The sequence below is a fragment of the Telopea speciosissima genome, chromosome 6 (genome assembly GCF_018873765.1).
Source record: "Telopea speciosissima isolate NSW1024214 ecotype Mountain lineage chromosome 6, Tspe_v1, whole genome shotgun sequence".
In the NCBI taxonomy this organism is placed as follows: domain Eukaryota; kingdom Viridiplantae; phylum Streptophyta; class Magnoliopsida; order Proteales; family Proteaceae; genus Telopea; species Telopea speciosissima.
Genome location: NC_057921.1, coordinates 32,773,322 through 32,789,166, shown reverse-complemented (window position 1 = coordinate 32,789,166; position 15,845 = coordinate 32,773,322). Strand labels below are relative to the sequence as shown.

Genomic DNA, 15,845 nt, shown 5'->3' with positions numbered 1-15,845 from the left:
AGATTATTCATATTTTCCAATACAAGTAACACATGGAAACACCAATAATTTCCTTATCCACAGCAATGGCTGAGTAGATATGGTCCTCGTGGTAGCTCGATAAGTAATGAAGCTATGTTAACTGTAAGATGAAGAAACAAGTCCCAAGCAAAATAAAGAGAAATGACCAAATCTATCCTTGGCTTCAAATATATATGTCTGAACCATTAACAGATAAACATTGCAGCTCATGAACATAACCTCAAACCATCACAACCCATCACTAAGAGAAAAAAACTTACAAACTACCCACACATACTTACAAAAGAATACTTAACCAAAATGGGCATTTATTTGTCCATGTAGTTTTTCTCCTTGGTCCACATGCTCCATAAAGCCAAAAGGAGTGAGATTCCATATTAACAATCCAACGAACATTTTCATGAAACCATCATAACTGATTACAAAACAAAAAAAAACAAAAAAACAAAAACAAGTTGGCTGAGCAAGCCATGTAATATTGAGGAACCCCTCTTGGTCATTTGTTTGGCATGCATTCACTTCAAGTACCATTTCTAAGAACTCATCAAAAAATTACTATTTATAAGAAATTAGAAAAAGCTTGCATTTTAAACAAATAAAATTAATGGACCGAATCGAATAAGGTGAGGAATTTGTCATCTGCCCCATCTTACAAAATCTTACATGGCCAAACACTTCATAATGCAAGATCAACATCCCTACAAAATAAAATTAACCCCATCGTAAAGATCCTAAATATGGCTTGACCCCTACAGGCCAATATTTTATTAGGCTTGGGTTTAAGAAGCCACAGATGCTTGCCTATGTCAGGCAAATTGAAATTACCAACCACCTCTGCTCATTCTTTCTTGCATCTCAGCTGCCTTTTCTTCTTTCAATTTCTGCACGACTTCTCGTATCTTGGGATTGAAGAAACGGTCACGAACATACTTCCTCTCTTCAGCCTGTATTTCCTTGATAGCACTTGGATATGGGTTAGGTGGAGGTTTCTTTCCTTGGAGACGTGCAATCTGCTTCAGCCGTTTATATGCTTGCTTCTTTGCTTTCTTTTCTGATCGGTATTCCATCTACACTCGGCAAAGTAAAAAATAAATAAAATAAAAAAAGTAGATAAGAGTGATGATATAGGACACACTCCTAAAGAAAACAGTCTAGTATTATCAAACGATTTATACATACATCAGCAACAGCCATCGCTTCCTCCTCGCTCACTCCCTGTTCTTTCAGCTCAAGTACTCGCCAACCAAAGACACGAGCTGGAGGGGGTTCAAAGCCACAAAACCTGTTGAATTACGATAACATCATCATTTGCAAGTCCGATCAATCATTAAAGATATTTTTTTCTTTTTCTACCCCAAGATAACAAGATCCAGCCCTGAAAATGACTCGAAAGTATTCCATAACCACAACATAATACTTCTCATTACCAAAATGTATTAATGAGACTAATATGTCTGTGAATACCATGGATCCATGCTAATGGCACAAAAAACCGATCTAAAACAAGAACAGTTATTTAACCCAAGACCAACACTTAAAAAATATGGCTACACAATGCATAATTTCCCAAGTGAATTAGCATGTGTTGTGGCTATGCAACATTTAATATCCAATGAGAAATGGCATAAGTAGTAATGCAACTAGAGAAACAGGCACTAAACCTAATGAATACAGTATGTAAACATTGAACGGTAGAAGGATACATCAGCAGTCTTGGGGGACCTTTATGCAGATTAGAACATTACTTCAGTCAGTTGCACAGGCTACCAGAATGAAATCAGTTTTCACAGGCTATGAGAATTGACTCTAATTCCATGAGAAAGTTCTGATAAGCTTATCAATTGAATCAGAATTAAAGTTTCTATGATCCAGGTCTACATATAGCTCACCAATTATGTGACATGCATGTACAATCACTGAATCTTGAACCTGGCTCAGGGGGGAAAAAAAAAAGGAAAAGAGTAGCAATGCTGCATCTCATGAAAACTAGATCAAATATTACTGTGAAGAAGGAAAGACCGAAAGAGAACATTCAAGAGGTCAGTTGACAATGCAGCATCTTAGAGAGAACTCTGTGTGCCCCCACCCCCAAACAACAAAAAAAAGGAAATAAAGTTCTTCTGAAAACAACAGTCAATAATATAAATTAGGGAAAATATCATCCCCCTCCCCTCTAAGTTTGCCTAATATCAATCCAGTACCCAAGTTTTGAAAAATATCATCCCCCTCCCCTACTTTATAAAGATTCTATCAACCGTACCCTAACCATTAAAAAATGCCATTAAGGGATGATGTGGCATATACAAAATTTGTAAAACCCCATAATACCCTTAATGTTATATTATTCCAATTTTGCCCTCTTCAACCCAAACACTTTGGTCTTCTCTGAAGAGATCCCTCCATTGTAAACCAGAGCCTTCAGATGTTCATGATGATGTCGTTTATTTGCAAAGATTTCATTGGACCTACCGGAAGTGATGAAGTCAAGCGAGACGACGGGAAAGTAGCAGTGCTCCAGTGACAAATCTGAGAAGACTTGTTGGTTGAAAACGGAGGGGTTTTAGGGGGGTGGAGAAGAACATAGAGAAAGGGTTTTCTATTTTTGGTTCTGTACTCTCTCTCGCCCTCTCTGCTCTTCTTCTTCTCACTCTTTTTTGTTTTTCTGGTTCTGGTGGACCCAAGGAGTGTTGGATTGGGGTTTTTGGAAAAGGAAGACAGTGGGGTTGGTTCTGGGAAAAAATGAGAAGAAGGGGTGGTTCGATTAGTTTGCAGAAGGGTTTCAACTTTATTTTTTCGCTGCTATATAGTGGGATAGAAGGGAAAGGGAAGGTGGATTTGCGGTTTCAGTGGGGTCGAAGGAGAGGGATGGGAGATGGAGAGTGACGCATTGGCATCTTCTTCTAATCTTCTAACTATCCTGGGTATTTCTCTGCTTTCAAATTATACTCAAAACTTTGCTCTGCAACTCCTTTCTGTTCTTGACAAGAACTATTTCCAAGAGCAAGTTTGAACCAACCATTGGATCTGTACAAAAGAAGCTAAATATCAAGGGAAGTCAATCCATGAGAGTCATTCACGACCACAATTATTTCTATTTTGGAAAGAACACCCTCCACATCTACAATGCCTCTACCTATCTGAAAATAGAAAGAGTCATTCACGGTCACAACCACTGCAAGTTTGAGAAAAAAACCCAGTTCAAAAATCTTCATGAAACACCTAGACTATATATTACTTCAAACTTCAAGCCTTTCAGAAATCACCCAACAGTTCTTGAAGGTAGACTTGGACAACCCATCACACGGATGCAGTAGGAATTTGCTACCCAATGAGATTCTAAGAAAGAGGGAAGGAAGGAAGTCAGAAAAGGAACTTAGAACCAGAAACCAGAGAAGCTCGCTAATATTAAAAAAAAAAAAATTGGAAAAATGGAAATTCAAGAAAAAGAATTTTGTTATCCAGCGGTGGATGTGAGGTCTAGTGGTAGGATGCATGACCCACATAATCCATTCTTCCAAATAGCCCCTAAGCAGTTCCAAATGTCCAAATTGGATAATGGAACTGCCAGAAACAGGGGAACTGATTCAAAATTGCATTCCTAAGCTTCGTTGAAGGGTTTTTAAATTTCTGAACTTTGTGTCAACCCGTCAGAAAGAAGAAATTAAGTTTGGTGATTTGGTGGAAAAAAGAGCCACGCATTGGGGATTTTTTGAAACAGAACGAATATGAATGGATTAAGAGATTCAGATTCAGTTAGGAAAACCTAGTTTATAGTTAAAAAAACACTATAGGTTAGGGGTTTGAATTCGATTAAGAGCGATACCATCTCAAGGGTACATGCAGTGGGAAAGCTTGCACGCTCGATGAATTCATACACTCAAGGTTCTTGTTTTGGGGTTGAAGAAGAAGAACACAAGGTTTTTTGGGAAGAAGCCGCAAAAGGAGTTTTGGGGTTGAGGAGGGTAAAATTGGAATGAAATCACATTAAGGGTATTATGGGGTTTAGGATGAAGAAGGGGTGGGTCCCACCCCAGACACCTTTTTTAACTCCAATTAAAGGGTAATATCATCTTTTAAACTCTTATTTTAACACCGTTAGTCACTTAGGGTATGGTTGATAGAATCTTTATAAAGTAGGGGAGGGGGTAGATATTTTTCAAAACTTGGGTACTGGATTGATATTAGGCAAACTTAGAGGGGAGGGGAATGATATTTTCCCTATAAATTATAATCAAGCCTTGAAAATTTAGGGCTTTCCATTGCAGTGATAACTATGCAAAGAATCCAGACTACTGCAGCATCCCTGGCAGTTGGAAAATCCATGACCACTTATGGTCTTGGCATTTTCTTATTCTTATTTACTTCACACCTCTCAATTGCTTTCTTTGGAGATGAAGGCAGACTTGAGTGCAATGATCCATTGGATGTTCCTGGATTTGGAGGCCCACGAACATCTCATTTTCCTTCAATCTTCCAGAAACACCTGGTTATTTGGGATAGCCTGCCTGGCAGTGAGCAAAGTGTGGACATTAACGGACTCTATACATTCAGGGATTTATCATTTTACGCAGTCTTTCCTAATTCTTATCTGCTATTATGTCCCAAATTATTCAAAGGCTCCTCCTGTTTTTGGTCTCTTGAATAAAAGTAGTTACCATATCCAAGAAAAATAAGGCAGCAAGATCTGAACTGCAAATAATAAGAGTTCGAAAACAGCATAGGAGCATCCCTATTTCGTAATACTTGTTATAGAACAAGATACGTACAGAACATTTTTTTTTTCTTTTTAGAAAAAGAATGGTAAATAATTTTTGTATGTACAAGTGCTGGAAGATAAACAGATAGAGAAACAAAAAGAGAAAACATGCATCTTTAAGGAGGGAATACCTGATAGCATCTTCATATTTAGAATCTGGATGTTTTTGAAAGAACTTCTTTATATAGATATCCTCAGGAAGACTGATTTTCTCCACTTTTCCATCAGTACGAGGGAATGTCACAGGTGGAGCCCTGGATGGTGCAATTTAACCATATGTAAGGATGTCATATATAACCAATACATAACAAGAAATCAAAATAGAAACTCTCATGTAGGAAATAATTTGTTCTCTAGCACTTGTGTAAATAGATATCTCAATTTAAGCACCAAACAAGTAATGGAAATAAAAATTAAGCAAGCTCAACAGAATTTTTAAGTCCATAATCTCTATTCTAATTTTTTTTTTCCTTCCTTTGTTGGAGAAACCCTGTTGTAAAGATATAAAAAAAAAAAAAATTTGACTGCTCAGACCCATTTGGTAACATCAACTCCCCCAATGTCCCCCAACACACATATACACACAACAAGAGACAGCTTCAAGTCAATAACCAGGGCAGATCATAAAATCAAATCTGGAAGTTATTGAACCGATATAGACATGAATACCAAAAAGTAAACAGATAAAAAAACAAATATTAGTTGAAGCCTAGAGAAATCATGAAAGATTCGAACTTCTCCAGGATTGTGACCCACTTTGTCTTTGAGTGCCATGACAGAAAACACAAATCCCTTACTTAGCTCAGTACCCTAATTAAGAAGAAAGACACCCCTCTGGCTTTCTCTCCACCAAAACCATTGTAAACACGATTAAAGTTAAACACCCATCAATCATTTCTTCATCAGAACCACGATTGTACATCTTAATGTTTAAGCAATTCAAGAAACCAATGACATGTTTCATGTAATCAATCTGTTAAAACTCTTTTGTAAGGATAGAATCACAGAACATAATATAATTTTCAGAAATGGAACTGAGAAATCAATCTCAATGACAACACCAAACACACATTAAGAAAAGAATATAGGGTATATATGAAGTGAAGAAGGGGCAAGGTAACGAACTCTTCCATGGCTTTAAGCCATACGGGCTTGGCCTTGGCAAGACCTTTCACGAGCTTCCTAGTTTTTGTCAGAAGATCTCCCTTCATGAACGACATGGTTGATGGTGGATAGTTGATGATGGTTCTCTCTGTCTGCCCCCTCCCACTGAATTAGTCGAGCTGTGAAAATGACTAAAATAAATTTCTTACATAGATGATAGACACCATCCGATTCGAATCTGATGGTCACAAAGAGAGCTATTCGAGTCCGATAGCAAAACAATGTTTAACCAATTTTCACCAAAAAAAAACCAATGTTTAACCAAAAGTGGCACCCAGGTGTGCGACTTCAATTGAAATTCCAATGTTTGGATAAATTTATAAATCCATGGGATTGAAAATCCCTTTCACAAATTGTGTTTGGATGCATTGAAATTGTGAGGATTTGATTACAATGATGTGGTTTTTTTAATGAAAAAGATAAAATATCTAAATTAAGGGGTATTTTTTTATTTTTGGGTAGAATTAAGGGGGAAATTTACATCATAGTTTTGGTGAGATGGATTACAGTGATCATTCAGGGCATTGAGAGCCAAAAGTTTAACTATATTATAAACAAGTTCATTACTACTCCATTTAACTCTAATACAAGTCCAAGATTGCTTAAATTTGATTTATATTGAAGGAGTTATGTATCGGTCAAACTTAATTCGATGTGCGCGAATACTGTTAAAATCACTCTGAATGAAAATATATTTTTGGACATCAAAACAAATGAATATTTTACCGCACTTTTGGTTTTTAGCAATGTTTTACCATATTAAGATTTATGGAATTTTTAGATTTGAGAAAAACCCCAGCATTAGAAAGTTGAAAATTGCACCTACCGCTGAAAATCCAGTTTTTGTTCTTGAACTGAGGGATTGACTTTTTTTTCTTTTGGAATTTGATTTTTTAACTACTTTTATTGGATTCAAATAGAGGGGTATTTGCTTATTTATGAATAATATCTTAAGTAAATGAAATACAAATACAAAAGCATTCACTTAAATGGTATTAGACATAAATAAGTGTGTTCGTCCTGTGTCTGTCCTGGTTTCTAGCATAAGTAAATGTCTGTCCTGCTTTCCCACTAACTGAAACTCCTATTTGGACTTTGTTTTTGCAAAATCTGATAGTGCCATTGTATTTAAATGGCCTAAAATAGGCTGAAAACCAAGTTTCAGACCCAAACTAGGTCTAAAACCCACCGAGATGAGGGTTCGAGTCGAGAAAAAAAAAAGTGCATCAACTCGGCTCGATCTCGCGGAGATCTCGGCTCAACTCGATTTTTCAAGGGTCCGAGTTGGCACTGAGACTCGAGTTTTTGAACCTTGCATATAGTCAGACAGATGCAGATAGGAGCAAAGTTCTCTATTGTAACACCAAATATCTTTGAGGTTGATCTTAGCTTCCTCCGCATGTTTTCACCCCTGTAGAAGCCCATATAATTTTGCTTCCATTGCATCAGTTGTTGTGAGGCAACCTGCAGATGTTAAAACATTTTGTCCAGCTAGCAAAATGCAAAAAGCCCAACCGGTTAATCTTAGTTGAGGGTCATATATGCCTGCACAAATTAAACCAGGGAATTGTAAATCGGTGTTAGATTCCTGATGCATCACATAGGTGAGGTGTATGGTTAGTGGAGATGCAGTTAAGGTTGATGTAAGGGATGGAGGGTGAATGTTTAAATTAGAAAGCCATTTGAGTACATCCCTGAGAACCAACTAAGGATCAGCTCTGGCTAACCTTTTAATTATTTTGTTCCATACATTCCAAGCAAAATAGCATGTAATAATAAAAACAGGAAAAAAAAAAAAACCAAATGAAAGATTGTTTATCAAAGACATTAAAATAAAGGAGAGAAGTACACAGATGTACCATTGAAGGGCTGGAGAGATGCTTTGCTCTCAATCTGAGAGGGCCTGATGCCCAGATACGCATAGTCCAATTACATGACAAAAAAAGATGCCAATTGGATTCATCCCAATAGCTGTAGAAAACACATGTAGGCTCGACGGACATCCATTTCAAGATAGTAGCTTTGATAGGTAGTCTTGCATTTAAGACACGCCAAAAGAACATTTTAGATTTCGGATGGTTGTTAATTTTTCAAAAAATTGCCACCATTTGATAAGAATGGGGCTAGAGTGATTAGTTGCACCAATGAACTTGGCCACGAGTTGAGTGGAAAACAACCCAATACTAGATAAGGAGCATCTCCATTGATCATCAGATTCTGAAATATTGATCTTCAAGATTTCATCAATAAGAACATCAAGAAAGCAATTATTGAGAAATGCAGAATCCCATACATTGTTAGAAATTAAATCCTTAACTTTACTAAAGGGACAAGAGGAATCTCTGTTGGTATTAAGAGCCCCGGGATTGATTGAATCCACGGGTCATACCAGCAATATGTATTATTTTCCATTACCTATTTGTGAGAAAACAAATTTTTTTCAGGTCTGGTAGTGAGGCAACAATGCCATTCCATGTCCAAGATCCTTTTTTTTGAAAGGGTTTTTGGATTAAAAAGGGAAATCCGAGGGAAGTACCTGGCTTTGAAAGTTTTATCCCATGGAGATGATTACTCTTTCAGGAGTCGCTAGTCAAGTTTTAAAATTAGGGTTGTGTTGTGGGTCAACGATTTACGAAGGCCCAGGCCACCAAAATGAGTGGGGGTACAAATTTTATTCCAACTAATTGAGTGGGCTTTCTTCCTGGTGCCAATATCATTGTTCCAGAATTTAAGATAAATAGAATCAAGGGATTTACAGACTTTCAATGGGAACAAAAAACAAGACATAAGATAAGATGGGGTAGATGCTAATACAGATTGAATCAAAATTCTCCTTCCAGCATAAGATAAAGAGTTTGATTTCCAAATGGAGAGTTTAGAGCTTACCCCTTTCACAATATAGTCCAGATCCTTACATTTTGAACGAGAGTGACATAATTTAGCTCCCAAATAGAGAGAGCTTGGGGCCACTTTTGACATTCGAAGGAGAGAACAAAGTTTCTTTCTCTGCAAAATGTTCACATTTTTTCTAAAGAAAATCTCACTTTTCGAAAATTGATCTCTTGACCTGATAGGTCAGAGAAAAGTTTTAGAATTGATTTAATAATGAGAATATCTTCTTCATTCATCCTACAAAAGATGAAAGTGTCATCTGCAAAAAATAGGTGAGAGATTTTCGGGGCACTTTTAGAAATCTTAAACCCCTTGAACATTCCTAAGTCTCTATAGGCTGCTAAGAGTCTAGAAAAGACCTCCATAACCAACAAAAAGAGATAAGGACTTAAAGGGCAACCTTGTAGCTAAGACCTCTTGAGGGTTTAAAAAAATCAAAAGGACTCCCTTCAATTTTGAAAGAGAAGGAAGTGGAAGGTATGAGGGAGTGAAAGAGGGAGGTCCTTTTGTTGTTCAATCCCCAATATTTGAAAAAGTTGCAAATGAGAGGCCATTCTACTCTGTCATAGATTTTAGCCACATAGCAAGTCTTTCCTTTTATCTTGTTGAGTTGTAAAAAAATTTCCTAGGCAATGGTGATGTCGTCTTTTATCTGTCTACCAGGGATGAAGATAGCTTGAAAAGGTAATATAAAGGAGGGGAGAAAGTTTCGAAGCCTATTAGCCATAATTTTCGTCAAGATTTTGTAAGACATAGTACACAGACTAATAGGTTTGAAGTCAATTGCCGATGTAGCATTCTCCTTTTTGGGTGTCATGCATATTAGCAAATGGTTACATCCAAGAGGTAAGGTATAAGAATTAAAGAAGGAATGAACCATATGCAATATATCAGTACTTGTGACATCCCAAAATTTGTGATAAAAGAATGCTTGATAAACATTGGGCCAAGGGGCTTTATATGCACCTATTGATTACAATGAGTTGGCATACATTACTTTGCCTTATCAATTACCTTACAAACATCCACGTCTCACAAATCCCACAATCTAATACCAGACCTCAAGTGGTGTGTCACTCAAATGAAGAAATGTTAGTAAAGAATGGGAGAATGGCTTGAATGATCAATGAGATCAGTCAAGCTCTCTATTTATAATAATAAAAGAGATTACAAGGGAAAACACTATTCACGATAGTGTTAACGATACTATTCATGTGAATAGTGTCATAGCCTAATTACATTTCTACCCTTACTCATAAATACATAAATAAAGAATAAATAAAACACCCAAAAGTTCAGAATACCCCCATGGTATTCTGGTATACATATTCCAACACTCCCCCTCAAGCTGGAGTATACAAATAAGTAAAGAAGCTCCAGCTGGAACTAATAAGAAAAAAATGCTAACACTCCAAATAAACCTTCAAGAACTTGAAATAATTGATCTTCAAAACTTGGGCAGACTTTATCAGCAAAGTTTTCACCAATCTTCAATAGCTGTCCAGTGATGAATCTCAGTGTCATAGTGACATAAAATCTTGAAGTGAAAAACTAGGGCATTAAGCAACGAAATAACTTTAATCAGGCAGCGAAAACAATTGAATCAACTAAATTGAAAATCCTCAAATAGGCAGGCAACAACCAAATATCTTCAATATGCTTCAAAACTTCAATCTCCCCCTTACGACAAGTTCAACCCAATAACAAAAAAATACCCACTGGCAATGGTGGAAAAATTTGATCTTCTATGTTTTGCCACAAATGTTCCTGCAAGTTTTGCTTCTACAATGTCTGCAAGTGTATTGTACATTATCTCCCCCTCACATGTAGTAGTACACATGGACATAACAGAGATTTTGTAAGAGGTAATGGCAATATGCTATGGGAATGGAAAAGGAAGGAATGATAAATTAGAGTATACCATAAACTTCCAAAGTGGTTATGGGTAAAAGCTAAAGGTATGGTATGGGAGATGGGTAAGTGAAAAGGCAGTAGGATAAAGAATCATTGAGAAAAATAATGTAACATATAAATTTTCAACCATCTTCAAACGATCAAACAAACTCCTTAGATGGAAACTCCTGCAGGGAAGAAACACCAAACTCCAATATTCATATCTAATCTAATATAAGAAAAACAAATCTGATTTGAAGCAAAGAAAGGCTCCAATCTTCAAGGTTTGATCAATCGTCAAACTAGGAAGAACTACTGTGCAAAACTCCAATCTATAGACACCCATATGTTGAATAGAACTGATGAAGATATCTGGGCAGAATTGACATAGTAACCTCAAAAAAAAACTTGGATCAAACCTGAGTTAGAGAACAATGCTAAGATCAAACTCTCAAAGTAAGCTGGATATGAACCAATAGAAAAGCTTCACACAACTGAATAGATTCATAGTCGCAACCAATAACCATGAACACATTGTTGTAATCCCAAATAAACTGATCTCCAGGGTAGTAGATTCGACCTTCAATAATGTGGAAGAACTTCGATCTCCAATAGTAGGATACTCAGTCTCAAGAGTAAGGCAGTAGCAGTCCTCATAAAGGCAGCAGTAACAAGTTAATCAGTCATGCTTACAGAAGCCAAGCAATAAAACCAACAAGTGGTGTAGTAAAGCTCAATAGAACCAACAATTATAAGATAAATAACTCAACAGATCTAATAGTAATTGATGCAGCCAGCCACATAGGAACTAGAAAAATAGAGGTTGATAGTTGTAGAAATTTGCCATAAGGAAGAAACCTGAATTTTGTCAAAAAAAATAATCCATGAATGATGCTGAAATTTGGGTTGAATACTTCTCTGCTATGTATAAGACTCCCCTTAAAAAATTAGTTTGATAGGACAGCCCTAACCCTAAAATCGATTTTAGTCAGGGTTTTAGAAAACCCTAAAATTGAGATCGATATAGGGAAATGGGGCTTCAATTGCTGATGTAGACTTGCAATAGATTCTGATTAGTACTGCTTGAATGGGACCTCCAATGATTAGATTTGAGAATTCTCAGTTGAGTTTTCATTGATGGTAAAGATATATTTATACATGAGATTAGGGTAAGCCTAGAGATCGGATTCCCTATATAAGATAATGGAAAGAGAAGAGATTGTGCACATGTGATAATAGGAAAGTGAGAATGAATCCTAAACAAATCAACCATATATAGAGTTTTTATTTGAGTGAAACTCTATATACGTCAATAACGACGAAGTGCATTTTTACAGAAAGCCATTTGGCTGCAGGTCACTACGAAGGTTTATTTGAACACGTTTTGATTTGAGATGTCCCCAATTTACTAGTCTAAATAGGAATTACCACCTTTGTTAAGAACCCCAACACATCACTTTATATATTTGTACGATCGAGTTTGCCCACACCCACTCTCAATCCTTTGTTCGGTGCGGATGTTTGTGAGGGGTATCCCACAATAGGTGGAGGCATTATTGACTTCGTTCTATAAAGGTCAGACATTAATGACCCTAGGATGATGACAGATCTCTTCAACTTTCAAGGCATGTGGGGAACTCTCATTGGTAATATGGGATTCATTCTTAGAAACATTTGTTCAAAAAAGAGCTTACAGAGCTTCAAAGAAGTAAATGGACTGAACTTATATGGAAGGATAACTATAGTTTCACTACTCTATCTTTTTCTAGTTGTTGTGTCTGTTGAAGGGTCTCAATGGGTTGAAGGCTATAGAAGAGATCTACTGGCTGTTGTGAAACCATCGACCTTGTATCTGTGGGTGATCATATCTGGTGTCTTCTACCATTTATATAATCAGTCCTCTTACCAAGCTCTTGATCAGATTACTCCATTGACATTCTCAGTGGGAAACACAATGAAGAGTGTGGTTGTGATTGTCTCATCAATTCTGGTTTTCAAGAATCCTGTGAGACCTTTGAATGCTTTGGGATCTGCCATTGCAATCTGTGGAACTTTTCTGTATTCCCAGACGATAGTAGCTAATAAGGCAAAGAAGCTTGAAGGTGAAAGAAGAGCTGAAATTTGTTGTTTTCTTCACCTTCATTCTACTTGCTTTCAATAAGAATCAACATTTTGTTCCTTTTCTTTAATACATTTGATACACTGGCCATAATGTTCATGTCACACCCCAAACCACCCCCTGGGAGGATTAGGTAGGTGACCCGGATTGTAGAGTTGTACCCTCAGTGAAGTCTCTCCTAATCCACAGGGATCACTGCCTCAGTCCCATATGTCAACATAAATGGTGTTTCGCCTGTTGCGAGTTTGGTGGTGGTTCGGTATGCCCATAAAATGCTCGACAGCTCCTCCACCCATAACCCTTTGGCAGTCTCCAACTTCTTTTGATCTCATCTAGTAAGATTTTGTTCATGGCTTCTACCAAGCCGTTAGATTGGGGATGTGCCACCAAGGTCTTACATAGCTGAATCTCATACTGATCACTAAATTCCTTAAAATTTTGCTCAAATTGCTTTCCGTTATCTGTAATAAGGGTTCTCAGAATGCCATATTTGTATATGATGGAATGGAGGAAGAACTTCCACACCTTCGCAGTTGAGATTAATGCGAATGCCTCTACCTTAACCCATTTGGTGAAGTAATCAACTACCACTACCACAAATTGTTTACCTCCCAACACCTTTGGGAATGGACCTAGAATGTCTATCCCCCATTGTATGAAAGGTAATGGACTAGAGATGGAAGTGAGCTCCGTTGCCGATTGACGTGTGATCGGTGCGAAGGTTTGGCATTTGATGCATTTGCGTACAAAACTCATTGTTTCTTTTCATAAATATGGCCAAAAGTACCCTTGCCTGTTGACCTTGTGAACCAACGCTATGCCCCCAAGTGTTGTCCACAAATGCCTGTATAGATTTCCCTAAGGACGTATTCTGCTTCGGATGGCCTGAGGCATTTCAAATAGGGCATAGCATAAGCCTTCTTTTATAGTACTCCCCCGATCATTGTGTACCATGTTACTCTCATTCTTGTCTTTTTGGCTTCTTCTTTGTTTGTTGTGAGCATGCCCCCTTAGAGATAGGCAATGAGGGGGTCCATCCAGTAAGGCTCAACTTCAATGGGGAGTATGTCCTCAGTTTCTTCTATACTTGGTGCACTAAGAACATCTATGTACACCGTTTGGCCTAGCTCTTGAAACTCCAAGGTGGCTAGCCTTGAGAGCGCATCGACAGAGGCGATCTGTGTTCGGGGCACCTGTAATATTTGAAAGTAAGAAAACCCATCAATTAGGTTGTGTACCTTCCCTAGATATTGCACCATGCGCAGTTCCTTCACTTCATATTCTCCATTCACTTGATTAACCACTAACTGAAAATCGTTGTACACGGTGAGAGTCTTTATCATTAGACTCTTTGCCAGATTCAAAATAGCAATTAGGGCTGTATACTCGGATCCATTATTCATGGTTTGGAACTCAAATCTTAGCGCGTACTGCATTAAGAACCCTCTTAGACTTGTCAATTTTAGGCCTACACCACATCCGTAGCTGTTGGATGAGCCGTCCACATACAAAGTCCATTCCGTTAATTCCATAGCACCATCCTCTAGTGCCACCTCATCATTTGGTAAAGTGCACTCGACGACGAAGTTTGTGAATGCCTGAGCCTTGATGGTAGTACGGGGCTTGTATTAGATGTCAAGTTCTCCAAGTTCTACCGACCACGCCACCAGTCGTCTAGAATGGTCATGTTTGGCCAGAATTTTCTTCAAAGGCTGGTTTGTTATTACCTCTATGGTATAGGCTTGAAAGTAGGGTCTTAGCTTTCATGCGGCCATTACCAGAGCATAAACATACTTCTCGATGTGGCTATATCTAGCTTCTGCGTCTAAGAGCACCTTGCTGACATAGTAGATTGACCTTTGCACCTGACCATCTCCTCGGATTAATACCACGCTCACCGTGACCTTGGTAATGGCCAAATAGAGCTGAAGAGTGTCTCCTGGGTCCGGCTTGGTCAAGAGTGGTGGGTTGGTCAAATACTTTTTCAATTCTGTGAACGTTGTTTGACGTTCTTCTGTCCATTCAAAAGTTAGCTTAGTTCCCTTTGCCTGTCTCTCCCGGGCTTTGTTTTTCAATGCCTTAAAGAAAGGGAACCAACAATCTCCAGAAGCCGAGACAAACCTCCCAAGCACCGCCACTCTCCTTGTTAGTCCTTATAGGTCCTTAACTCTGCCCGGTGGTCGCATTTCTAGTATAGCTTGGATTTTTCTTGGATTAGCCTCTATTCCCCTTCTCGAGACCATAAAATCGAGGAATTTCCCTGAGGTAACCCCAAAGGCACACTTGGTCGGGTTCAACTTCATTTTGCTTTTCCTCAAGACTTGGAATGCCTCCTCCAGGTCGGTGACATGGTTCGATGCCTTCAAGCTCTTTACCAGCATATCATCTACATAGACTTCCATATTGCACCCTATTTAACCTTTAAAGATGTGATTCACCTAGTGTTGATAGGTGGCTCCTGCATTTTTTCAATTCAAAGGGCATACGAGTGTAATAGTAGGTATCCCTTCTGACGATGAAGTAAGTCTTCAAGATATCTGATTCATACATTCTAATCTGATTATATCTGGAATAGGCATCCATAAAACTTAACATTTTATGACCAGCAGTTGCATCTATTAGCAAATCAATACGAGGCAAAGGGTAGTAGTCTTTAGGGCATGCTTTATTCAAATCAGTGAAATCGATACACATCCGCCATTTGTCGTTAGGCTTGGGCACCATTACAACATTGGAAAGCCATTTTGGGTAGATGACCTCTTCTATGAACCCTGCTTCTAATAGCTTGATCACCTCTTCAATCACCTTCTCTGGTCGTTCTGGGGCAAAGGTCCTCTTCTTCTGAAAAATTGACTTAGAGGTCGGATACACATTGAGCCTGTGTTTGGCCAACTCCCGATCTACTCTGGGCATGTTAGATTTCGACCATGCGAATATATCAGCGTTGGTCCTTAAGAAATCCACATGGCTGTTCCTCTACTTGCCGCTCAGGCTTGCCCC

At 38.1% G+C, this 15,845-nt stretch overlaps 2 protein-coding genes across 2 annotated transcripts; one reads left to right on the top strand and one right to left on the bottom strand.

Moving 5' to 3' along the window:
• Window positions 1-584: 584 nt before the first annotated feature.
• LOC122663855 lies at window positions 585-6,038 on the bottom strand. The gene is made up of 4 exons (XM_043859506.1): window positions 5,903-6,038; window positions 4,909-5,031; window positions 1,201-1,303; window positions 585-1,088 (listed from the first exon to the last, which is right to left on the bottom strand). The coding sequence occupies exons 1-4, from the start codon at window positions 5,995-5,997 to the stop codon at window positions 843-845; spliced, it is 567 nt and encodes a 188-aa protein (XP_043715441.1). The 5' UTR covers window positions 5,998-6,038; the 3' UTR covers window positions 585-842.
• A 6,315-nt stretch (window positions 6,039-12,353) lies between these two features.
• Window positions 12,354-12,887, top strand: LOC122665633 (xylulose 5-phosphate/phosphate translocator, chloroplastic-like). Its single transcript, XM_043861784.1, has one exon. It carries the CDS (start codon window positions 12,354-12,356, stop codon window positions 12,885-12,887), a length of 534 nt encoding a protein of 177 aa, XP_043717719.1.
• The last annotated feature ends 2,958 nt before the right edge of the window (window positions 12,888-15,845 follow it).

Bases quoted from the DNA above. Each gene is read 5' to 3' on its own strand.
- LOC122663855 (XM_043859506.1), bottom strand. From the start codon at position 5,997: ATGTCGTTCATGAAGGGAGATCTTCTGACAAAAACTAGGAAGCTCGTG. The intron at 5,032-5,902 runs GTTCGTTACCTT...TGCACCATCCAG, and splicing joins TGGCTTAAAGCCATGGAAGA to GGCTCCACCTGTGACATTCC. The intron at 1,304-4,908 runs GTATTCCCTCCT...GTAATTCAACAG, and splicing joins AAATATGAAGATGCTATCAG to GTTTTGTGGCTTTGAACCCC.
- LOC122665633 (XM_043861784.1), top strand. From the start codon at position 12,354: ATGTGGGGAACTCTCATTGGTAATATGGGATTCATTCTTAGAAACATT.